General features: G+C 56.9%; 1 protein-coding gene across 5 annotated transcripts; it reads right to left on the bottom strand.

Annotated features, from left to right (window-relative positions):
- Window positions 1-312: 312 nt before the first annotated feature.
- On the bottom strand, window positions 313-23,032 carry BCL9L (BCL9 like). 5 transcript variants are annotated; one of them, XM_087875926.1, is made up of 9 exons: window positions 22,711-23,029; window positions 8,486-8,603; window positions 8,222-8,309; window positions 7,955-8,077; window positions 7,193-7,382; window positions 6,952-7,036; window positions 4,604-6,803; window positions 3,717-3,977; window positions 313-3,196 (listed from the first exon to the last, which is right to left on the bottom strand). In XM_087875926.1, exons 2-9 carry the CDS (start codon window positions 8,495-8,497, stop codon window positions 2,127-2,129), a joined length of 4,029 nt encoding a protein of 1,342 aa, XP_087732052.1. In that variant the 5' UTR covers window positions 8,498-8,603; window positions 22,711-23,029; the 3' UTR covers window positions 313-2,126. The 5 variants fall into 5 exon arrangements, with proteins under 5 accessions (XP_087732052.1, XP_087732053.1, XP_087732050.1 ...); XM_087875927.1 differs by having other exon boundaries at window positions 3,717-3,881; window positions 22,711-23,025; XM_087875924.1 differs by having other exon boundaries at window positions 8,222-8,603; window positions 22,711-23,032.
- Between the last annotated feature and the right edge of the window lie 186 nt (window positions 23,033-23,218).

The raw sequence follows: 23,218 nt of genomic DNA, 5'->3' as shown, positions 1-23,218 counted from the left end.
GCACCAAGGGCGCCTCACTTCAACCCTGAGTTACAAATATTCTCCTCTCTCTTTTTAAAACTGAAAACATTAACATATAAAACAACCCTCCAACACAGCACCCAATAAAACATTTCAATGTACAGAACTACTCAAAAGAGTGGGAGAGAGAGGGTGGGGTGCCCCAAGCAACCTGGGGGAAGACCCCTCCCCCCCCGACAGTCATGATGGGAGGCCTGCCTCCAATCTTGGGGATGGTGAGGCTTCCGCCCAGTTGGCCAGTGTCAACCCCTGCACCGGTAGAGATACAGATACCACAGGAAGCTCCTGGCAGAAGTTTTGATTTTTTTTAATAAAAAGGCACCTATAAAACAGGTCAATCAATACGTTACAGGCAGCACAGATACCCCAAAACAAGCCTAGAAATCATTTCAAAATAAAAACCGGTAAGATGTCTTCACATATTGTATTTATATATTTATATTTATATTTATTTATATATTTTTATTTATAGACTGGTACAAAATGCATGGCTGGCAGGAGATGGCATGGAGCATCCAGTGCCCCCACCCCCACCCCCGTCAGCTGCAGGGGCTCTGGGTCACCCTGACGGCACCTCCTCCCTTGGCCTCATCCTGACTGACAGCAGAGGAAGCGGGGGGGGGAGGGGGAGGGGGGGCGCTCAACAGAGGTGACTCAAGCTGGGAGGGAAACAGGAAGGGAGGCGGGAGACACGAGACTGGACCACATTCACAGCACAAGGCAGAGCTGGGGGGGGGGAGAGCCCATGAATGCTCCAAGCGGGGATGAGCATGACGGTGGGTCACTGGAAGCACCTTCTGCAGTGTTGGGGGGGGGAGCGCTGTTGTGGCGAAACTCCTGGCCAGGCCTTCGCTGGGATGGCCCAAGAGACCCTGGAAATCCAGCCTTTCCTCCTTGCTTCTTGGGGGTACTAATTCTGTTGTCTGATCGCCTCAGCACACTTTCTGAAGCCTCCTCCGCCCTCCCCCTTCTGAGCTTCACTGCCAAAGCTGGGCGGGGGTGGGGGGGAGGGCAGGTCTCAGGCAGAAGCTGAGTCTAAAAGTGCAGGGGCGTCCCAGCTTGGCAGTGCCAGATGCATCTGCCGGGAGGGTCCTGCAAGACCCAGCCCCCCACCCTGAGCCTAGGGTGCTCCATAAACCCTGGGCAGGCAGAGGAAGGGCCTCCCTGACTCGCTCTGTGCCCTGCGCACTAGACAAAGTTAGAGGGCAGGGTGTGAAACCCCCCCCACACACACACCCCCCACGAGGGGCAGGCGAGCCTTTCCCAAGTGAGGCTACAGCGCCTGCCCTCTCGTGCCCATCTCTCTGCGAGCCTCACTGGGTCTCTGGCATTGCTGGAGGGCAACCGCTTGCTTTTCACTTCTCTTTGTTCATTGTGGGCAACTGCTGCCAAATGAAAGCCATCTTTTTTTGATGGGAGACTATTTCGACCTTTGATCCCCAAACCTCCCCTCCTCCTCCTCCTCCCCCCAGGTGTTATTTCACGACAATGTTATTTCATTGTCCAGCAAGGGGCCGGGCAGAAAGTGCAAGGTGGCATGGAAGCAAAGGGAACAGCTAGGGTGGACTCACCCAGACTGCCCCCCCCTTGGGAAAACAAGCAAACACAGAAGGCCACTGAAGGGGCAGTGCCCAACAGTCCGGGAAGCCTCCTTCTCGTTTCCTGTGCTGGCCACAATCCATCCAGAGCACGGGGGAAAGTGCCAATCCACTCCCGTGGCGTTTCTTCGGGGCAAATGTCCTGTAAGGAGATCTAAGTGGGGGTAGGGGTGCAAACATCACCTCAGGCCCTATCCCAGCACCAGCCTGGAGTGTCCAGCCCTGTGGGCAGCTTGTGTCAGGTTTTGAGGCGAACCCCAGGAAGACACCCAGCACTGGGGTAAATGCAGCTTGAAGTGCTGACATCTTGCGCACGGACTCCGCTCTGTTGCAGGCAGCTGCTGGGTGGGATTTCCATCTGGCGCCAGGGTAACTGGTCGAGGGCTTCCACCTTTTCCTCCGTCTACTCCGACCCAGAGAAGGCTGGGCCGGCGGTCGCTCCCCCAAACCTATTGACACCTCCCAATTCCTCCTTTCAGAAGCAAAGCAGAGACGGCAGAACGTTCCTTAGAAGGGCAGGTTGGCCATGCCACCGGCTCCGGGGCCGTAGCTCATCTGGCCGTCCAGGGAGACACTGCGTTGGCGCATGGAGACCATGAGGTTCTGCTGGGACGGGGGACCCATAAGGGAGCCCTGGGGGGAGATCAGGTGACCCGCCGGCTGCCCGTACATCTCTCCGGAGACAGAAATGCTGCGCTGCTTGGCCTGCATGAGCAGGAAGTTCTGCTGTGCCAGGAGGCTCTGCTGGGGCAGCACCAGCCCTTGGGGCAGGCTGTTGCCCACCAGGCTCTGCTGGGGGGGCAGGCCTGTCCTGCCCAGAACGGGCATCTGTCCAGGATGGCATAGGGCCATTCCGCGGGGCATTGCTTGTGGGCCGGGCCGGGCCGGGCCCTGTTCCACCATCATGTTCTGCAAGCTCGCCAGGTGCAGGTTGGAGGGGGGCAGGGCCTTGACCCCCTGGCCCTCCCCCTTGGGGAAGTACTGCAGCGTGCTGCTGGGCTTCTCCGAAGGGATGATGCGGGAGAGGTCGAACTCTGGAATGCCCGTTGGGGTGGGCCGGATCACATCGCTCAGCTCTGGATCGCTCAGTACGGAGGCCACTCCGGGAAGCACGGATGGGTAGGACTCCGGCAGCCGCCCGGCCAGGCGCTGCTGAGGAGGCACCTGCTGGGGGGGCAGCTCCTCCGGAGGGACTCCCAAGCCAGGCGGGTAGTGGTGTTGCTGTGGGGGAGGCGGCTGCTGCAACCCGGGTCCGGCTGCCCCTCCTGGGGCCATTGGAATGCCGCCCCCATTGGTGGGGGGCTGCTGCAGACGTGGCGCGAACACCAGCTGGCCAGAAGGGCCACAGGGCTGGCCCAGGGCATCTGGGGGGCCGGGGGGCATCATCGGGTTCTGCACAGGAGCGCTGGTGTGCATGGGGAGGCCGGTCCCCAAGGGGCTGGGTGAAGACATTGGGGGGGCTGCCACTTCCTGGGAGAGCAGCTGCTGTCCAGCGAGGTTCAGGCCCATAGGGCTCGGCACGGGGGCCGGCCCCACAGAGTTCACATGCATTGGATTGGGCTGGTTTCCGCCCATGCCTGCAAGGGAAAAGGGAAGATGCTAAGCCCTGGGGCAGAAGACATCGCAAGCATGCTCCAACTCAATGGCAGTATTATGGGGCCCAGAGGAGGCCCCTGGAAGCCTGCCCAAACTCCCCCCCACTCCCCCTTGTGCCGAAGAGGCAAGGCTGGCTTATCTGGTGTTTCCTCCCTGCCTTTCTCTGAAGAGTTCCTGCATTCCTTCTTCAAGGTTCCCTCCCTCCAGACTCCGGTGGAAGGCAGCGGCCCAGCTGTCTGGAGACAGCCGGGCCTCTGAAACTCATGCCTTTGGGGAGAAAGGAGAGTGAGGAGGGAGGCAAGAGAGGCTCGTGGCCGGAGCCCCTGCCTCAGAAATGGGCAGCTCGCTCCTACGGCTGGCCCCATCTGGAGGTGAGAGGCCCACTGAGACCCTGGGTACGGGACACCAAGGGAAACCATTGTCCTGGCTCTGTGGGTGGTGCAGAAGTGCGGGTGCCCACAGCCGGCCCTCTGAATGGCCCTCCTGCCCGCCCACTCTTACCAGACATAGCTCCAGGCGGCAGCAGGGGCCGGTCCGGGAGCAGTTCGTCATCTGAGGTGGCGATGGTCTTGATGGCATTGTGGTAGAGTGGCGTGGAGCTGGGCATGGCGTATTTTGACATCTGGGACATCATGAGGGACAAAGGGTTCTGGGATGGGGGTGGATCTGGAGAAGAAGGAAAAGGCAGGTTGGGGTTCAGGGGGCCAGAGGTGTTGCCAGGTGGGGCAGAGGAGCTGCTCCGAGACCCAGAGGGCACAGCACCTGCAAAAGAGACAGGAGCGTCTTCAGGCCAAGCCAAAGCAACGTTGGCCAATCCTCGGAGCTGAGCCAGGGGAAGAGCTGACAAAGCGTAAATCATGCCGGCCAAAGGCATCCGGGAAGCCCACTGGCCTGGCCAGAAGGGCAGCCGCTCTCTTTCCCTCCAGCTCCCCAAACTGATGCTGAGAAGATGCCCCATGTTGTGTGTGTGTGTGTGTGTGTCTAAACAGCCCTCCTATGGGGTGGTCCCTGGAAGCCTTCGGGGTGCTCACAGGTTCTCTCCCATCTAACCCCACCCCACCCCCGAGGCAGGAAATGATGCCCACAGAGATTCCAGTCGAGGCCAAGGCTGACTGAGACCCCGGGGATATCTCGGACTTTCCTACAGGAGGACCTGCAAACCGGGGCATTCTCTCAGTAAAGTGTGCTGAGGGCCTGGCAGTGCCTCCTGCAAGGTGGCTTGACAAGAGGAAAGGAATGTTTCAACCCTGTCTGTCAAAAGACCCCCTCCCCTTCCTTCATAGAGAAAGCCAATTACAGGGGCTCCCTGAAAACCAGAAAGTCTCCAGAAATTCTCCCTTCCCAGAACTGCTCACCCTGCGCAGCCCCTGGCAGACCTCTGCCCTTACCTTGCTCAAGGTGGCCCAAGGGGGCGGAGTTGCCCATTCCGAGGGCTGGCTTGCCTGGGCTGGCGAGGCTGGCCTTGGGGGAGGGTGCCCATCCTGGGGAAGAAACAGCCATGGAGGGCGATTTGAGATGGCCGGGCGAACTCGGGGAGCGGACATTGAGCACAGAACCCAGCATCTGGGGGGACTTGAGGGGGCCACTGCTGGCAGCGGTAGCTGGCAGGCTGACCAGGGCAGAAGGCGTCTGTGGCGACTTGAGGTTGGCCGAAGGGGACGTGCCCAGGGGGGAATGTGCTTGGCTGAGAGTGGGAGACTTGAGACGGCCCACGCTGGGCGAGTTCATCTGCCCCATGTTGAGGGCCAGGTCCGAGGGGCGGCGGCCCAGGCCCCTGATGGGAGCTGCATGCATGTTCGTGGCCGAGGCACTGGTGCTGGGCGGCAGGGGAACGTGGGTGAGCCGTGGGGTGCCGGCCAGGCCGCCCTGCTCCGGACCAAACATATCAGGCGTGCCGCCCATCTCTTGCGGCACAGGTGGGTAGGGGCCCTGCCCAGAGAAGTTCTGCTGCTGTCCCTGGCCTGGGAAGGGCGAGCCCATCAGCATCTTCGGTGGGGCCCCCATTATGGCCCCGGTGCCATTTGGGGCGCGTCCTCGGGCCATCTCCTCAGGGGTCATCAGCTCTGGCCCACGGGCCTTCTGGGTCAGCAGCATTTGCTGCTGCTGCTGCTGCGGAGTCATCTGCACACTCAAGTTCATGTTCATGTTCACATTCATGTTCAGGTTGGTAGGCGTGGCCAAGGCGCTCGGCTCCACCTCCTGCAGTGGGGGTGGGGGACTCATCAGGGCCCGTCCCCCCCCGAACTCCAAGCCCAGGCCTTCCCCGGCAAACATGCCAGGCTCCACTTGCCGGTGCGTGGGCAAAACGCGCTCCATCTCCAGCCCCAGAGAGCCTGGCCGCTTCTCCAGCAGTGGGTGACGCAGCAGGTCCTCGCGGGCCCGGGATGGCAGGAAGCGCTCAGCCTCGCCCTGTCCTGGGGGGTACGAGAGGCCCCCGGGCGCAAAGTGCCCTGGACCCCTGAGGGGCAGGTCTTCGCCCCACGGTAGGCCGGGCTGGACAGGGCGGGGCCCACCGCCGACTGGGCCAAGGGACTCCAGGGGCAGGCTCGGCATTGTGGCAAAGCCCCTCTGGACGTGGCCACCTGGGAAGCCGCGGGGGCCGGGGAAGGTGGGCCGCAGCTGCTCCTGAATGTCCAGGGGTGCCCCCCGCAGGAGCCACTGCTCCCCGGGCCGGCTGTGGTAGGGCGGCGGGGGCCCCCGAAGCATCACACCTCCCAACGGCTGGGCCAGCATCACTTCCTGCAGCGGCCGCCCCCCATGCAAGCCGGCTTGCTCCTCCTTACGGCGCTTCTCCTCGTAGTACTCTTCTTGCAGTTTGCGCCAGGCCACCTGCTCGGGGGTCAGGCTGTCTTGGCCGAGGCGCTGCAGCACCATGTTCATTGGCTGGCCCAGGTCCACCCCTGGGGGCAACGGCCCCTCCTGCTCCAGGCCTGGGCCCCCCAGGCTCTGTGTCTGCGAAATCATGGACTGCAGCGGCTCCTCATACTTCTTCACACCTGTCCCGGAGAGGGCACCCTGGGGAGGCTGTGGGGCTGTAGCCTGGGGGGGCAGGATAGCCCCTTCCCCAGGGCCTGCCCCGCCCTTGAGGAAGGGCTCAGCCTCGCTGCCACGCAAAAGCAGGCGCTCAATGTCCCGGAGAGTCTGCAGAGACCGCTCCCGGTGCTCGAGCTGCTCCTTGGAGAGGCCTTCGGTGTTGAGGGGGTTGCGAGGCCCGTTACCTGCTGCAGGGGGACCCGTGCTGGCCACCTCCCCCAACAAGCCCTCCGCAGTGCTGGCCTGCAGGGAGCTGAGCGTGGTGGGGGTGCTGGGGTGGGTGCTGCTGGGGGCCACGGAGCTGCTGCTGTTGCTGCCGTTTCCCACTGAGTTGGGCGTCAGGTCCTGGCAAGCCTCTTCGGGGGGCCCCTCTGGCGGGAGAGCATTGCTGGAAGAGATAGGTCCTTGGCCGAGCCCCAGGGGGGCCCCTCCCACCTGCTGTCCCTGGGCCTGGCTGCTTGGGGGCAGGGCCGGCGGTCCTTGAGGGGTATTGGCAGGAGACAAGTGGAGCGGCAGGGGTTCAACGGCACCCGGCATCTTCGGGAGAGGGGTCGGCTGTAAAAGGAGAAAGAGGGTGATGGCAGGGAGTGGGAGCCTGTGGCTGGCAAGTACCCCTGCTCTGGCCACAGGTCTCCCACCCAGGACAGCCGGTTTGGCCTTCCCAGCAGCACAACCGGCTGCCTTTCCCCAGCTCTGGCCTTACCTGGTCCAACTTTGCCCGGGGCACATGTTGCTGATGGTAGCCAAGAATGGAGTCTGCCTGACCCTGAAGGACGGCCTCCGCAGCCCTGCAGACACCCAAAGAGCCATTAGGGCAGCCCCGCTTTGCCTGGGACCCAGCTGCGGGGAAGCCCAGCTTCCCTGTGGGAAAACCTCCCCCTGGTTTGGGGCTGGCAGAGCTGGAGGCGAAGGAGAGGCTCCCCACCCCCATGGAAGAGGCTTACGTGTTGGCCAGGTGTGTGGTGAAGACATAGACCAGCTGCAGGCCCTGCTTTCCTCCAGCGTCTGACCGCAGGCTGGGAGCTGCGCTGTGAGGCGCGCCAGGCGTGTTGCTCTCGCTCAGGGCCGGCAAAGGGTTGGATCCTGGGCCCAGCTGCGCACCTGCGCTCATGGCCGACTCGGCTACGTGGCAATCTGCGAGGGACAACCATGGCAGGCTGAACAACCGCTGCAGTTCAGCAGCCGTTGCAGCGCCAGATTGGCTGGTGAAGAGCTGAGAGATCTCAGCTTGATGCACACATGCAGGGGCAGCACAAAAGAAGTCACCCCCAGAGTGCCCCTGGGGGCCCCAAGCGCCCCACGAAGCTTGCTGCCTTCCCTGAAGTGCCCAGCAGGTGGCAGGCCAGAGAAATTCCTCTCGTCACCCACAAATACGCAAGCACCTAACAAGTCACCTCTCCCAGGTTAGGAGGGCTGACCCTCCCCTGCATTCCCAAGTCGTGCCCCCTTCCCAGAAAGGCCTGCTAGCTCCTGGCCCCAGTGGCCATGTGCTCCCCCCAGCTATGATGGATACTTCCTCGTCCTGTGGGTTTCCTGACAAGCCAGCACTGAGGAGGTCAGAGAGAAGCAGGAGGAGGCGCTTCCAGGGGCCACGCTTTGCCAAGGCACGGCTGTGTCTCCGAGAGGGCCCTCGCAGATTTGGCCACTGCCTCCTGCGAGAGCAGAGAGACGGCTGCGGTGTCATGCCTGAGCCTGTGGGCACTCACTGTGGCTGCTGCCCAGCGACTTGTCATCATCCTCGCTCTCTGGCCCAGAGCACCACTCGTCCCCGCTGTAGGGTTGCTTCCTCTCCAACACGCAGCGCCTCTTGCTCCGAGGGACTGTCTCGCCTATCAAGCAAAAGGCTGCGCTAAGCCCTCCTCCATCCAGATGGTGGCACAGCTGGAGGGGAAGATGAGATGCCAGCCCACCCCGCCCCACCCATGGAGCAAGCGGGGCCATTGCTGCACCTCTTGGTGGCCCTGCACCCTCACCTTTCAGCTCCTTGTCCAGTGGGGTGGCACTTGCTTCCCGCCGCTCTCCCGAATCCACGGAGACACTGCGTTCCCGCCTGACTTTGCCCTTCAAGGCCCCAAAGACAGAAACAGGAGCCTGGCTGGCTTTCAGTGCCAGAGGGCCTGCGGCGGGCTGGCCAACTTTGCTGCCCTGGCTCCCTGCCCCGCCCACATCTTCAGCGCCCAGGTGGCCGATGGGAGGGGGGCTCACAGGGTGGGGCTGGGAGTGGACACTGCTGTTACCTGTCTTTCCATGGTTGGTCAGTTTACTGTCAGGGTGCATTTGACTGGCTGAGGTTTCTGGCAGCGCCACGTCTCTGGGTCCACCGCCACTGGCACTTCCGGTCGGACCAAATGCCTCCTGGGTGGGGGGGGGGGAAGAGGGGCATAAGACAAAAACAGTCATCAGAGGGGCAAAGAAGAGGCTATGGCAGATGCCCCACCTCCTGCTCAGGACACCCACCTTGTGCCAGGGTGTCCCCGAGACTCTGGCAAACCTTGCAATCTTCACTCCCCAGAAGCCCTCAACCTCGAGGCCCAAGAATTTCCCCTGCTCCCCGTGGGAGTTTGAATCTGGCACCCCTTTCTGGCTAAGTTAAGGAAAGGGGTGGACAGCACTGCAGGAGAGGAGAAGGAGGCCTCAAGAGGAGGAAGGACACTGCATTGTAAGGGATCCACTCCAAAAGTTGCCATATCCAGATGTTCTCATCACAAGATAACCGTGTTGTAGAACTGGCCGAAGCAATGCAGATTCCTCCAATTAGGGGGGAAACTGTGGGGGGGGGCTTGGGGGGTGAGGCAGGATTAAACATGTTCAGACATATTGAAGAATCAGCATGGCTTCTGCAGAAGTAAGTCTTATTAATTTTTCAAAGTTCAACAGATTTTTAGACAGAGGCAAGTCTGTTAAGGCTTTAAAAAGGCGTTTCAGCTGTCCTGGGATAAACAGTAACTTCATTATGAGTTGGGATAAGAGAAAACACAGAAGAGAAACAACCAACAATTCAGACAAATATGAAAAGTTCTAAGGATAAGTGCTGGGACCAATATCTTCATAAGCACTAAGATGACCAAATTTGCTTACAATCCAAAATCATTTTGCATGGTTAAGGCAACAAAGAAGCCTTGAGACCTTCAGAAGCCCCTCTCCAAACTGCTGGAGTGGACACTGAAAAGCAAAAGATGCCCCCCCAAAACTCCACATGAATAGGTATTCCTGGCTAGGATGGATGAGGAAAGGAATTTTCGGTATCAATTTAATGAAAACACATCCCTATTGTCCAGTTGCTAAAAAACCTTTAGAATAGAATAGAATTAGAATTAGAATTAGAATTAGAATTAGAATTAGAATTAGAATTAGAATTAGAATTAGAATAGAATAGAATAGAATAGAATAGAATAGAATAGAACAGAACTTTTTACTGGCCAAGTGTGATTGCCAAACAAGGAATTTGTTTTGCTGCATACACTTTCAGTGTACAAAAGATACATTCGTCAAGAATCATAAGGTACAACACTTAATGATAGTCATAGGAACAAATAAGCAATCAAATCATATTAGGAAAGAGTCAATATAAATCGTAAGGATACCAGCAACAAGGTTACAGTCATACAGTCGTAAGTGGGAGGAGATGGGTGACAGGGAATCACTGGAAATAAACCGGAATTAACAGTCCACGTCACCATCCTTTCATACAAATATATGATACAGTGGCGAAGCCTACACAGTTCTGTATGAAGTTCGACACCTACACTGTACTGTGACAATTGACAATGTGCAGAAGAGTGGCTAATGGGCCAGAGTGCACCTTGTAGCATTTTGGAAAAAAGGCGAACAATAGACGATTCGAAAGAGGCCGAGAGAATCCAAAGGGATTGCTAAATGGGGGAGTTTCAGGACAGGGGAGGGAGAAGCCCCCTCCCCATCACAGCAAGGGAGGGGGAAAGCCTCCCTTCCACATGGCTTTGAAAAGAGGTCACTCTCAAAGCCTGGGGGTGGCTATGGATCCCCTCCAGCCCTACCAATTTCAGGGTCCTCTTAAGGTCCTTCTCAAGGTGGGAAGCCCATCCCTAGACCTGCACCTGTCTGGCTAGCAGGTGCTCCAGCCCTTGGGGGGGGACTCCTTTGTGACACCCTGTCTCTTTAAGTATCCGTCGTCACGTGGGCTGGCTAAGCCTCTGGGGGCCTATTAATAGCAGCTGGAAAGATCACATCACTCCAGGGATATTTATATTCCTCCTTCCACACCAGGAGAGATTTATTTCTAGGCTGCCCAGTGAGAGCCTGCTGGAGAGGGAGAGGGGAGTACAAGTCACCTGCAGGAGAAGGTGGCAGACCCAGCCTCAGGATCAAGATGCCTCTGGACACCAATGGCAAAGCTAAGGCTCCATGCCCTTCCCCAACTGGCTCCCAGACAACAGCAGCCCCCACCTCAGCCACTCCCGGCCATGCTGGTGGGAAAGGCCTTGGGGGAGGAGGAGGGTGATTTGGGATTGCTCTCCTACCTGCGGCAGGGTCCCCTTGGCTTTGGCTCCAGAAGAAGGGCAGCATCTCCTCTGCCCAAGCCACAGGGCACCCTGGGCACCTTCTGCTTCCCTGCCCCTAAAGGACGCCTAGGGCGTTTTGCTCCTCAGGAAAGCTCAGAGGCAGGTCAGCTCTCCAGGCCCAAAAATCTTCCAAGGGAGCATCCACATCGCCGCCCTCTGCCCTGGTATGATCAGCCTGTGCCAACACTCCCTCAAGTGATGGTCCTACTTGAGATTGGATCCCTTTGGGGAGGTTCTGAAGCCCCATCGGGCTCAAGGCTTGCTCATTCCCTTATAAGCCCTACAGGATCATCCCACACAGGTACGCGAACCGCACAACTGTTTCATTGAAACACGGGAATGGCTACCAAGACAAGGCTAAGGATGAAAAATAAATGTATCAAAGGCTAGCCCTGGGAGAATGGCACAATGCCCCTCAACTGGACGCCCCTGGGCCCGAGGGTCCTTGGGAGAACCGATGCTGGATTAGAGAGGCCAATGAGATGGTCTACCCTTCAAGTAACCAGGGAACCCTGAGGGTCAGGTTGCTAATTGGAGGTCTTGGACTCTTGTCAAGGAAAGAGGGTGACTATGGGGTAGAAAGGGCACACAGCAAACAGAGAGGGATGTTGTTTCACTGAGCCTGGAACACTTTTCTCATCCTTCGTGCTCACCATGAATGCTCTTTGCAAGGTCTTGTGCCCAGAAGCACAGGGAAAAATTAAGCGTATTTCCAGGGGATGAGGAGGCAATTTCCCTAGTGAAATCCCAATCTGGAGAAAGCCTCCATCTTTATCTGGATTAATGTTGGGGAAATCTAAGCAGAAGGTACCAAAGGAAGCATCTCAGGAGGGCTGTAGAGAGCAAAGTCACCCTGCGCAGATGGAGCCTGGCCACAGCCTTCAGAGATGGCTTGCAAGAGCCCCATGTGCCCAAAACCTTTGCGGCCGTATTCCCAGCTGCTCAGGCCAGGAGGAGAGGCAAGGTTGTGAATGGCACCCAGATTCCTGCTCAGGGCTTGGAACAACTCCTTGGGCCAAGCGCAGGGCTCTCTCCTCCAAGACCAGCCACCACAGGCCCACTTGGGCATCTACCCAGCCTGGCTCACGGGCCACATGCCAGCTTTCAGAGCATGGCATGTGGCCTGTGCTGCGGACTGCATATCCTCACACACAGGCCCATCCCAGGGTCCTGCAAGCCCTCTCTTGCTTCACTTAAGAGGAGGGAAGGAGAGGGAATCCCCCACCCCAGCCACCAATGCCGGAGGGAATGCTAGCCTCTCCCTCCGCTGGACAGCCACAAGCCTCCCGCACAGGGCTGGTCAACCAGCAAGGCAGTGACTGGGGAGGCAGTGGGTCTTTCTAGTTAGGAAAGAGCTCTCTGCAGCCACAGAGACTGACGTGCCTTCCCCCAAATCCAGACTGAGTTCAGGGCAGTGTTTTGGGGTCTCTGGACATTCTCTGCACCAAGCCCATGCCTTCCACCAGCAGCAAGATTCAGACCCCTGGCCTTCCGCTTCCAAGGGCACAAACCTTTGTGTCCTGCCTCTGACTGCCTAGAAAACCTGCACCGTCAACCTTGTCTTCCACAATGTTGCTTGACCACCTGAAGACCCCCAGGTCAGCAGCCACCCAGTGCCCCAAATTCTGTGCCGAGGGAATCCAATTAATCCTTCGAGAAACAGCCAAGAACAGAAGCATCCTCATTAGGGAAGGTCCTGCCAGGGCCTTGGGGGCACCACTTCCCTCCCAAGGAAGGTGCCATGTCCTGCTTTGGGCTCTCTGAATTTCACCTTTTCTGCTTACTTTCTGCAGCAGCCTTTCTCAGCTGGGGTTCCACAAGAGATGGAAGGGGGAAAAAACCCTACACTGTGCCATGAGTTGAGATATAGCAATGTTTATGCAAGGGTTCCCTGGGACTGGAAGATTGCCTCAAGAGTTCCTCTGGGGGGGCGGGAGGGGAGAGGAGGTTTCTGCCTGGAAGGGGGCAGCCAGGGGCTTCAGAGAAGGATGATGGGATGGGGTGGGGTGGGGATGGGAAGCAGCAGCTGCCGTCCAGCAGGGAAGAGGCAAAGCAGTCCTCGCTAGGGACAATCCCTGTACGGGTCAATCTGGTTTGGCCGGCCTCATCATCATTGCTGAGAACCATGGCTTCCTTTATTATTACAAAACCCAGGAATACTGATATTGTCATCAGCAAGGAAAAGGGTGACTGTTTGCTTGTTCTGACATTTTAGGGAGTAAAATTAGAAAAAAATACACATGCCTACGTATGCAGAAATAGAGGTGCAGACATACAGCTAAAAGCCCTCAGCTCCGCATCTAGTAAGACGTGGCCCAGAAACCAGGCCTCTGTAACCCAGGACCGATGCGGAACATGAGACACATCCTTGGCTCGCCTGCCCACCCACCCGTGCCCCACCTTCATCGTGGGCCTCCTAGCCACAGTGTAGCTATGGACAGAGCTACTTGCCGGAAGGTCCCCGACTGGCCAAGAGCAGCAAGCAGGATTCCAAGATGGGACAAGGTGACTTCTACTGCAAAAGACCAGTGCAGGAGTCATTCAGAGCCCCTTGGGTAAAACTGAAGCCACTGACCAGCAAGAGGACACTCCTGCTGCAGGCATTTCTGAGCACCCTGCAGAGAAGGGTGCTTCTCCCCCGTCACTTTATCCAGAATTATTCCAGAACTTCTACAGCGCTTTCCTGCCCCTCCACGCACTTCCCCCGAGGGCACCGGCTCTGCAGACCTGTAAAACCACCAGCTTTCCTCTTCTGCCTCCCCCCATGAACTCCAGGCTAGGTACTCCTCACGGCTGGAGGAGCAGGTGGGACCCCAGGGCAGAGAGCGCCCCAGTGCTCCCTGGGAAGGGATGTGGCTCAGAAGCAAGAGGTCAGGATCAGGGAATCTCTCTGACGGCACAAGCAAGTGCCACCCCTGGCGGGCAGCCTTCCTCTAATGCATGGGCCGTTCCACTGGGTTCCACCTAGCAACTGCTCCCCTCTTCCTAGGCTCCAGACTGAGCCAGGGATCGTGTGTTGAGCTGACACCTGGGGAACCAAGGCAGACCAGGCTGGCTCCCTCATGTTTCTGAGGGGTGGGTAGTCCTAGCAAGCGGAATTCTCTTCAACTGGAGAGAGGCCCATTTGCAGCAATCTCTCTCTGCCTGCTCAGCTCAGGCAAGGCCATGCCTGTCTCGGAGTCAGCGTCACTCCAGGTCGCTGGAACCCACAGCAGTGCACTAAGTAGGTCGAAGCCTGAAGAGAAACCGTCTTTAGCAAAGTTCCCAAGGCTTGGCTCATACAAAGATCACATTCTTCGCTGTCTGAAGTGGGAACAGACCCAGAACATTCTGCAAGTTTTGAGAATGAAGCAAATCTTGTTAAGGAAGGCTCTCCGATTCCTCGTGCAGTTCCCTCCAAGCAAGGCTGGAGAGGCGTCTGGGATTCCTTGGTGCCAGGATCCGACTCGCCCCAGCCAGATGCCAAGATTTGTTTTGTCTAGCCTCTGCCAGCCACCCACCCTTCAGCTCAACCGCCGATTGTGCAACAGTCCCGTCCTTGCCCAAGCGGAGTTGCCATTTTCTGATCAGAGCTTTTCCCGCAAGGAAAATCTGCTGGCGGAAGATTGACGGAAGCTTACCGGGGCCAAGTTCTACTCTCAAGGCACAATCCCCAAGGCAGCAGTTGGAAAGAAGGATGCCCCTCCCCCCAACTTGCCAAGTCACAAAACTCTGATTCAGCCCTCCAGGAAGGATCATCGGCAGCCAATCTTCTTCTGGGGGCGGGGGTGGGGGGGGGATGCTGAAACTGTGCTCCACTGGGAGGGCCGTGGTAGCTCCCACTGCACCAGATGAATGGGCTGAAAGACAATAGATTTGCTACTGCCCCCTTGACCCAGGCCTTAAGAAGCCTCTCCAACTTTGAAAACTAGTTTCCCTCCTAGTCTTGCCAGACTAGGGGGCTGGAAGCAGGAGGCCCTGGGGTTGCAGGGCCCTGTGCCATTTTATTTATTTTATTTATTTATTTGATTTTTATACCGCCCTGCTCCAACAGGATTCAGGGCGGTGAACAGCCGAGATAAAACATAGCATATAAAATTTAAAAACAGTTTAAAAGATATTAAATAATTTCAGCCCACAATTTAAAACAACCCAGTTAAAACCAATTTCAAATTAAAACCGAAAGGATGGGATCAAGCCAGCCCGGCTAGATAAAATAAGTGAGTTTTAAGGGTCCGACGAAAAGTCCGGAGGTCTGGTATCGTGCGTATCTCTGGGGGTAGGTCGTTCCAGAGGGAAGGCTCTCCCCCTGGGGGTCGCCAGCCGACATTGTCTGGCCGACGGCACCCTGAGGAGCCCCTCTCTGTGCGAGCGTACTGGCCGGTGGGAGGCTATTGGCGGCAGAAGGCGGTCTCATGAGGGTCCCATGCTGGTCTGCACTGATGGAGAACAAAATCCCCTGGCACAGGGCTGTCCTGCGCACGCCTGCCCCACTGGGATCCAATGGACTCACGCCTGGTCCAGCCCCAGAGGAGCCAAGGCAAGCAGGCCTTTGTTGTGCATACACAAAACTGTCGCTTAGTGAAGGCGGAAAAAAATCCAGGCTGGAGAGAAAGGGAGAAACCACACTCTGATTTCTGGGAGCCAGCCAGCTCCCTGACTCAGCTGGCTGGGTCTGCTGCCATGCCCAGCTCACCCAGAACGCCTGCGGGCACGGGGAGGGAAAGATCCTGCACAGGATGCTACCACCCCAGCCCTATTCTGACCCCCCCCCCACCTGGAGTGTCAGGACGTGGCATGGCTTCTCCTTGACAAGGCCGCCATTCCTGGCTCCGGAGAGCTTTTCGTCCTGTGGCCGTGATCCAGACTGCCTGGCCCCACTGGTTCCTCAGAGCCCAGCCAGCAGACAGACCCAGGCCTGACCCCCGAGGGAGGGGAGAACACCCTGCTGCCTGGGGCCAGGAGACCAGAGTGGGCAGCAAAGGAGGGCCCAGGCAGTAGGCCAAGAAGGAAGCCGATCACCCAGGCACATCCTTTCCTGAGTGGGAAATGCCTGCATCTGGGGCACCAGCCACTCAGGGCTTGCCACTTCACCTCACGCGGCAGAGCCCCCCCCCCACCTGCCTCTAGGTAGTCTCCTGCCCTGCCCCCATGCGCTGTTCTGAGTTTGCACTAGGGTCAAAGGTCACCACTTCTCCATAGCATTCTCGGAAAAAGGCCCACCGGAGGAAACAACCCCTATATCCCCTGTTGCCTGGCCCAGGGCAGGCCCAGCCAAGGGAACATCAGGCTTGGGCAGCAATCCATGAACAGTCCGATGCTCCTCCAAGGTCTGCAACATAAAGCCCTGACCAGCTGGGATTCTCCACATGCTCAGAGATTGTCCAAGGATGGATCTGAATAATCCCCTCCGCTCCTTCCACTCCCCAACTGTAAGCGTCTATCCCAGCCGTGGCTCCACTTCAAGTCATCCGAGAGTAACGTTTGGGCTGCCGTCGGGTGGCCAGCAGCTCTGGGGCCATGCAGCAACAAGCAAGAGATCGCGACATCTCTACAGAAATGCATAAAACCAAGGACGAAAGCCTCCTGGAATGCATATGGGTTAATACAAAAGGGAAAAAAAGAATGACATCGCTATAGGTGCATACTACAGGCCACCCAACCAAGCACAAGAGTTAGACAAACTTTTTGCTAATTGGTTAACAACACACCACAGTAGTAATGGGGGACTTTAACTACCCTGTTACCAACTCGGCATCAAGTGGGAGATAGAACAGGTTCCTAACCAACCTAGCTGACAACTTTGTCATCCAAAAGGTAGAGGAGGGAACTAGAGGGACAGTTATATTGGACCTAATTCTTACTAATGGAGATGAAATGGTAGAGGGGGTTGAAGCTACAGGAACTTTGGGGGAGATGATGCAGACAATATAAAGCAATAGAACATAATCAAACCAGACTTTAAAAGAGCCAATGACAACCCAGACTGTTGGGGACAATATGCTGACTGTAAACCGCTTAGAGACGACTGTAAAGCACTGTGAAGTTGTATGTAAGTCTAAATGCTATTGCTATTTCAACAAACGTAGAGCTTGGGAAGGATTCTGTGATGAAAATCTTAAAGGGAAAATAACTCAAGAAGCTTGGGAAACTGAAAAATATGATTATAAAAGCCGTCTGGCACTATACCACTGAAAAACGAAAAATAAGAAATCCAAGAAGAAACCAGCATGGATGCACAAAGAATTCTCTGATAAACTAAAAAAATAAAAAGGATAATTATAAAAAATAGAACACCAACATAAAGCCCGAATTTGCAGAGATGAGGCCAGGAAAGCTAAGGTTCAAAATGAAGACTTGCAACAAATGTCAAAAGTAATTAAAAAAAAATTCTTTCAACATTTTTTAAAAAAGAAAGAAGTCAAAGAAACAATCAGTCTTCTAAGGAGAGAAGATGCCAAGGAAGTGATGGGCAGCAGGAAGAAAGCAGAGCTGCTTAAATTTTTCTTTGCATCTGTTTTCACAGAAAAAGAAAAAATAGCCCAACTTACCAAAACCACAAAAGAAAGGCTAGCAGTTCAAACTGAAATAGGCAAGAAAATGGTAAGAGAACACCTGTTTGCTTTAGACGAGTTCAGATCACTGGGACCTGATGGATTACAACCCAGAGTTATGAACAAGCTGGCAGGCCTGATCTTGGAACCATTGAACCACATCTTTCAAAGAGCCTGGAGCACCAGGGAACTACCAGAGTTGATGTGGTTCCCATCTTCAAAAAAAGGGGAAAAAAGAGATCCAAAAAACTACAGACCAATCAGACATCAATACCTGGAAAGATCCTGGAAAAGATAATCAAGCAATAGATCTGGGAACAGCTAGAAGCAAGCAAAGTTATAACCAGAAGCCAACATCGGTTTGTCAAAAACAGATCATGCCAAACAATGAAATTGTATTTCATTCTTTGACAAAGTGACTAAGTTAGTGGACCAGCAAAATGCTCTTGTATATTTGGATTTAGGCATTGGATAAAGTAGACCACAACCTACTTCTTGGTAAGCTAGAAAAATGTGGGTTAAACAGCATCACCACCAGATGGATTTGTAATGGCTGACAAAGTGCACTCAATGTGTAGTCCTTAATGAAACTATGTCTACATGGAAGGAAAGAAGCAGCAGGGTACCCCCAAGTTCTGTTTTAGGCCCAGTACTCTTCAATATCTTCATAAATGATTTAGGGGAGAGGACAGAAAGAGAACTCATTAAATTTGCAGACAGAATACTCGACAACCCAGAAGATAAGCTCAAGATCTAGATGTATCTCAACAAACTTGAACAGTTGGCCCTATCTAACAAAATTCAGTATGAGAAAAGTAAAGTTTTACACTTAGGCAAGAAAAACCAAATGTACAGATTAGGTGAAACTTGGCTCAACAGCAAAGGGGCTAGAGGGATCTTGGAGTCCTAGTGGACAATCATTTAAATATGAGCCAGCAGTGTTGCAGCTGCCAAAAAAGCCAATGCAATCCTAGGCTACATTACTAAGAGACATAATCAAGACAACATGAAGTGTTAATACCAATTTATAAGGCCTTGGTAAGACCAGACGTGGAATATTGCATCCAGTTTTGGTTGACACAATATAAAAAAAGATATTGAGACTCTGGAAAGAGTGCAGAGAAGAGCAACAAAGATGATTAGGGGGCTGGAGGCTGAAACATAAGAACGGTTGTGGGAATTGGGTATGTCTAGCTTAATGAAAAGAAGGACTGGGGTGACATGATGGCAGTCTTCCAATATCTGCCACAAAGAAAAGGAGGCCAACTTATTCTCCAAAACACTGGAAGCAGGACAAGAAGCAATAGATGGAAACAAATTAAGGAGAAAAGCAACCTAGGACTAAGGAGAAACTTCCTAATGGTGAGATCAGTAAACCAGTGGAATGGATTGCCTTCAGAAATTGTGGGTGCTCCATCACTGGAGGCTTTTAAGAAGGGACCGGAGAGACATTTGTCTGAAATGGCGTTGGACTGTAAGACTTCCAAGGTCCCTTCCAGTACTGTTATTCTGTTAAGAGCTTTGTAAGGCCCCGATGCCAACTGCTCGGCCTCCTGCAGTGCAGCCATGCCAAGGTGACCCTCTTCACATGCAGCAATTGGCTATGGTGCTTGCCATAAGAAGGCATCTCTCTCCTGCAGGGAGCTGGTTTTGTAAGAGAAAGGGAGCCCAGCAGGTGCACAATATGCCAGGGAGTGACTGAGAAACCGCCAGGAGAATGGCAGGGTGTGCTGGTGCCTACCATTTTCTTTGACTTCCTAGGACTGCAGTTCAAAAGAGTTGCCAGCAGGACAAATATATGCGAGGCATGAGGAAACGGTGGAGACCTCCCATAATAAGGGAAAGGATAACCAGACACAGGAAAGGCAGGGAAGGAGAGCAGCTCCCGGTTCACATAAGGACACTGGACTACAAACCTCGATACTGTTGTCCCAAATTCCGATCAGGCTGAGGAGGCCACTGGGTGAATCAGCTTCAGTGACAAGAAAGGTTTTGCCCCTTGGGGGGGGGGGTTGGTGCCCCCACAGCTTCCCACCCCTTCCTGTTGCAGAGGCGAAAGAAAATGTATCTTTTCTGCGAAAAGGCAAAAGTGGGGGGCGATGCATGCTTTAGGGGCTTTGGGGGGGGAACCTTTCCAACAAGACTTCTGTAGTCACAGGGAGAAGAGGCTGCTTCAAATTTTCAGGCTTCCGTTTAGTCTGGTAAAACTGCATTGGAAACAGGGAATTCTGACAAAAGGAAGCCCTAAAGGGAGCTACTTTAACTGGTGCATCAAGACTGCAGATCAGGATGTCCACAGCGGTGCTCTCAGGATGCAGGGGAAATAAAAGACCAGCACACAGACAGCGAACCCCACGAAGAGAGGCTGGGTGCGGATCAGCTGGAGGGCGAGGGAGCGTAGTGCGAGATGCTCCAGGGTCCTTCGAACAGGGCGAGGGTGGGTGAAGCCAACCAAGCAGAACAGCAGGCAGAGAAGGGGGCCTGTTTACTATGTTGAGCTCCACAGACTTTCCTCTCTGCTGCCCTAATCTTATCCCGACTCCGCCAACACCATGGTTTCAGAGACTGCCCTTCCAGGAACCATCCAGGAGCCTTTGTTGCGCATCTGGTCTGCTGTCTATTCCAGCAGCCAGGCTACCTGGACAAGAGGCCGCTTGGCCCTCCTGCAGCCAAAGGAAATTCAGCAAACCCAACTGAGGAAGGGCACTGCATGGAGTGGCATGCAGCAGGATGCCACAAGAGTCCTAGGTGTCTGTCACCAACACCAAGCCATGCAGGGGCTTTGGCAAGAGGCTGTGGCTGCAAAAAACAGCCACAAAATGCATGCACGTACACAGCAGGAAATGGATCTTATAAAACTGCCCGATGCCCCAAGCCTGCCTACCTGCTCACTCTTCTTCGCTCTCAGCACCTCCAGCAGGCAGCTTCCAACCGAGCATGAACTGTGCCTGGCCTGAACTGTGCCGAGCCTCCTGGTTAAAGCTACCACATACTCTCTTCAGCCACCCTCTGCCATCTGCCCACAATAGTTCCTTTGCCAGGCCCAAAGGCTCAGCTGTCCAAGACGCCTCTGGCCTTTCCTGGAACCAGGCAGAAGACCCTCTGCTGAGACTCTGGTCCCAGCCTCTCCCCTTCTAGTGGGACACCCCCCCCCCCCACAAAAGCAAGAGACAGCCCTTCCTGGCATTTCCTCCTGCAAGAAAAGGCTATAAAATGTTCCAAGCACAGCCAAAAACTGTGAGGGGGGGGGGACAGGGAGGCTCAGCTCATTAGCGGCTGCATGGGGAATCCTGGAGAGGGAGGGGGCCGCCTAATGTAAAACAGCCCAGCCTGGATGAGAAAATAAGAACCAGGCCTAAAGTGTGGGGGGGGTCTTGGCTCCAGTCTCCACTCCCCCTACCCTTAGTCTGGCCCGTTGTCACAGACACACTGGCCGGCCTGAGATGAGCTGGCCCGAGGCAGAGGAAATTCCACCCTGTTGCTTCTGGCAGCAGAGCCAGCCTGACTCTGGCCACAACCCCTTGGAAAGCAGCTACTCAGCAGTTTTCTTATAGGGGGAGGGGGCAGTTTCAAGTCACACATTCTCCCCCCTCTGTGGTTTCATCACCCAGGAGGGACTCCCTGAGGCAGGAGAGCCAGGCCACCTGGGCATTCTGCCCCCCCTTCCTCCAACTGGGGGAGGTCACTCCAGGCCATTCCAGGCAGGCAGGGCAGAGACAGTTTTCATGCTGCTTACTTACCTATTCCTTCTAGAACCCACTCTTTCTGTGGGGGGTGGGGAAGTTTCACACGTGCTCAGGCAATGTGGCAGGTAAGGCTCCTCTGCCTAAACCATCTCCCCCCCCCCCAAAAAAAGTCTGGGCGCTTGCCATCCAAACCAGGCTCAGTTCTGCAGGTCTAATGAGTGCAAAGGATGCTCGAAAGAGCAGCCTCCCCCCCACCCACCCAAAAGCAGGACTGCAGGGATGGGGTGCTCCAGAGACCCAGCCTGGGCCAAATCGGGTTAGGGGTTCTGAGAGCCTCCTGAAGAAGCAGCGAGAAAGGAGGAGCCTCGGATGAGCCTAGAAAGGAGCCCAGGTTAAGTAACCCAAAGGCTCAGACCTCAGACCTACTTCTCTGCCAGTACAAAAAATTAAGGGCACCCACCAAACTTCCATCTCCAAAGGAACAGTTCAGCTGGGCACCCTGCACATCTGAAGGGCTCCAAGTTGAGCAAGCAATCCCATCTGACCAACATGCAGACACAATCCACAGCTAATTCCTTTGCATCCTCACCCCCACAACCTGTATTTACCATAGGGCGGGAGTGGGTGGGGAGGAAGCCATCCAACGCATGGAATGGGGGGCTGCAGCCTAAACCCCTACCTCAAGAGGCAGGCCCAGAAGCTCAGCGTGGTCACTTGGGGTGGCAGCAGAGCAAGCAGAGGCTGGAAGGTAGAGCCAGAGGGGCTGGCAGGGACGCCCAGGAGAGGCGCCAGAAGCAGGCCATCCAACAATGCGGGTGGGGGGTGGGCAGGGCATTAGAGCCCACCTGGCTCTGGGCAGGCCGTGTACCGCTTGGCCCTTGAAGGAGGAATGCACAGCCAGCTCCATCATTTCCAAGGAAGCCAGGAAATGAGAAGGGGGCAACCACACGGAAGGGGGACCGAAGGCCACATGGCAGGTGCTCCCACAAAGGCTCTTTCCGCAGAGGGGAGACCGGCAGGGCACCTCAGCAGCGGAAGGCCAAAACGAACGGAGGCGCTCGGCCGCCCCCGCCAATCCAAGCGGGGAGAGAGGACCGGTCAGCCAAGCCTCCGACGGGGAGCCCGCTGCCTGGCGGCGCCGCACCCGGAAGGGCAGCCCGGGAGGAGCCGAGCGGGGCGACGGGCCAGAAAGCGCTGGAGAAACGTCGCCCTGTCCGGGGCCGCCGGAAGCTTCCTCCCTGCTCCGCCGGAGGGACGGCAGCCCGCTCCAGCCGCAACGGCGCGGCCCCAAGGCTTCCGCCACAGGCCCCGCGCTGGGCCACGAAGCCGTCGCGCCGCCGGTTCCCCAGCTGAGCGAAGGGAGGCGGCCGTCCGGCCAGTCGGCCCGCCAGAGCCCGTCCCGAAGGCGGCGCCGAGCAGCGCCGAGATGACAGCGGCGGCCGCGGAGAGCCACGCGGAGATGGCCACGGGCCAGGCGGGCAGAGCGGCGGCGCAGGCCCGGCAGGGCAGGACTCGCGGCCCACCAGCCGCGGGGCCTCGGCGGAGCACGACGGCGGCCTCCGGTCGCTCGCTCCCCCCGGATGGCGCTGCGCAGGCCGCTCCGGTGCCAGCCCGCCCTCCGCCGCTGACAGCGCGGCCAGGCGAGCGCCGTCCCGGGCGGCGGACAATGACCTTCCCGGCCCGCCGCGCGGCGCCGGCTTACCTGCTCCGTGGAGGCCGTGGCGAGGCTCCGGTGGGGCGCGCGGGGGGCGGGGGCCGCGGGGGCCCCGGCGGCGCCTCTTTCGCTTTCGCTTGCCGGGCCGCTCAGCACCGGTCCCGGCGGGTCCTCGCGCCGCCCCTTCGCGTTGTCGCCGCCGCGGCGCCCGGCCCGGCCTCGCCCCGCACTGAAGCCGCCGGTGCCCCCGGGCAGCAGCGCCCGCCGCGTCCTCCGCCTCCTGCCGCCGCCCGCCGCCTCCGCCGCCGCCGCCCGCTCCTCATTTGGGGGCCGAGCGCGCTGGCTGCGCCCCGGGCGAGGAGCCACTCCGGGCAGGCGCCGCCGCCGCCGTGTCAAAATAAGAGTCGCGCCGCCCGGCAGCTCCGCCGCGGCCTCCCAGCGGCCTGTCGGGGAGCAGCACCTGCCGGGGCGGGCGGGCGGGCGAGGGCAGGCAGCCGGAGCCCTCCGGGAAGGCGCCGTGGCCGGCCACGCAGGGGGAGGGAGGGAGGGAGGGGCG

Source organism: Pantherophis guttatus, chromosome 9, assembly GCF_059756535.1.
Source record: "Pantherophis guttatus breed Tessera chromosome 9, ASM5975653v1, whole genome shotgun sequence".
Lineage (NCBI taxonomy): Eukaryota > Metazoa > Chordata > Lepidosauria > Squamata > Colubridae > Pantherophis > Pantherophis guttatus.
This window is presented reverse-complemented; position numbering and strand designations above follow the sequence as displayed.

What these genes read in the sequence shown, in the direction of transcription:
- BCL9L (XM_087875924.1), bottom strand. Translation starts at nt 8,525, where the DNA reads ATGCACCCTGACAGTAAACTGACCAACCATGGAAAGACAGGTAACAGC. An exon ending in GTCGCTGGGCAGCAGCCACA is followed by an intron (nt 7,383 to 7,954) that starts GTGAGTGCCCAC and finishes TGTCCCTCGCAG; the next exon opens with ATTGCCACGTAGCCGAGTCG. An exon ending in CCCGGGCAAAGTTGGACCAG is followed by an intron (nt 6,804 to 6,951) that starts GTAAGGCCAGAG and finishes CTCCTTTTACAG; the next exon opens with CCGACCCCTCTCCCGAAGAT.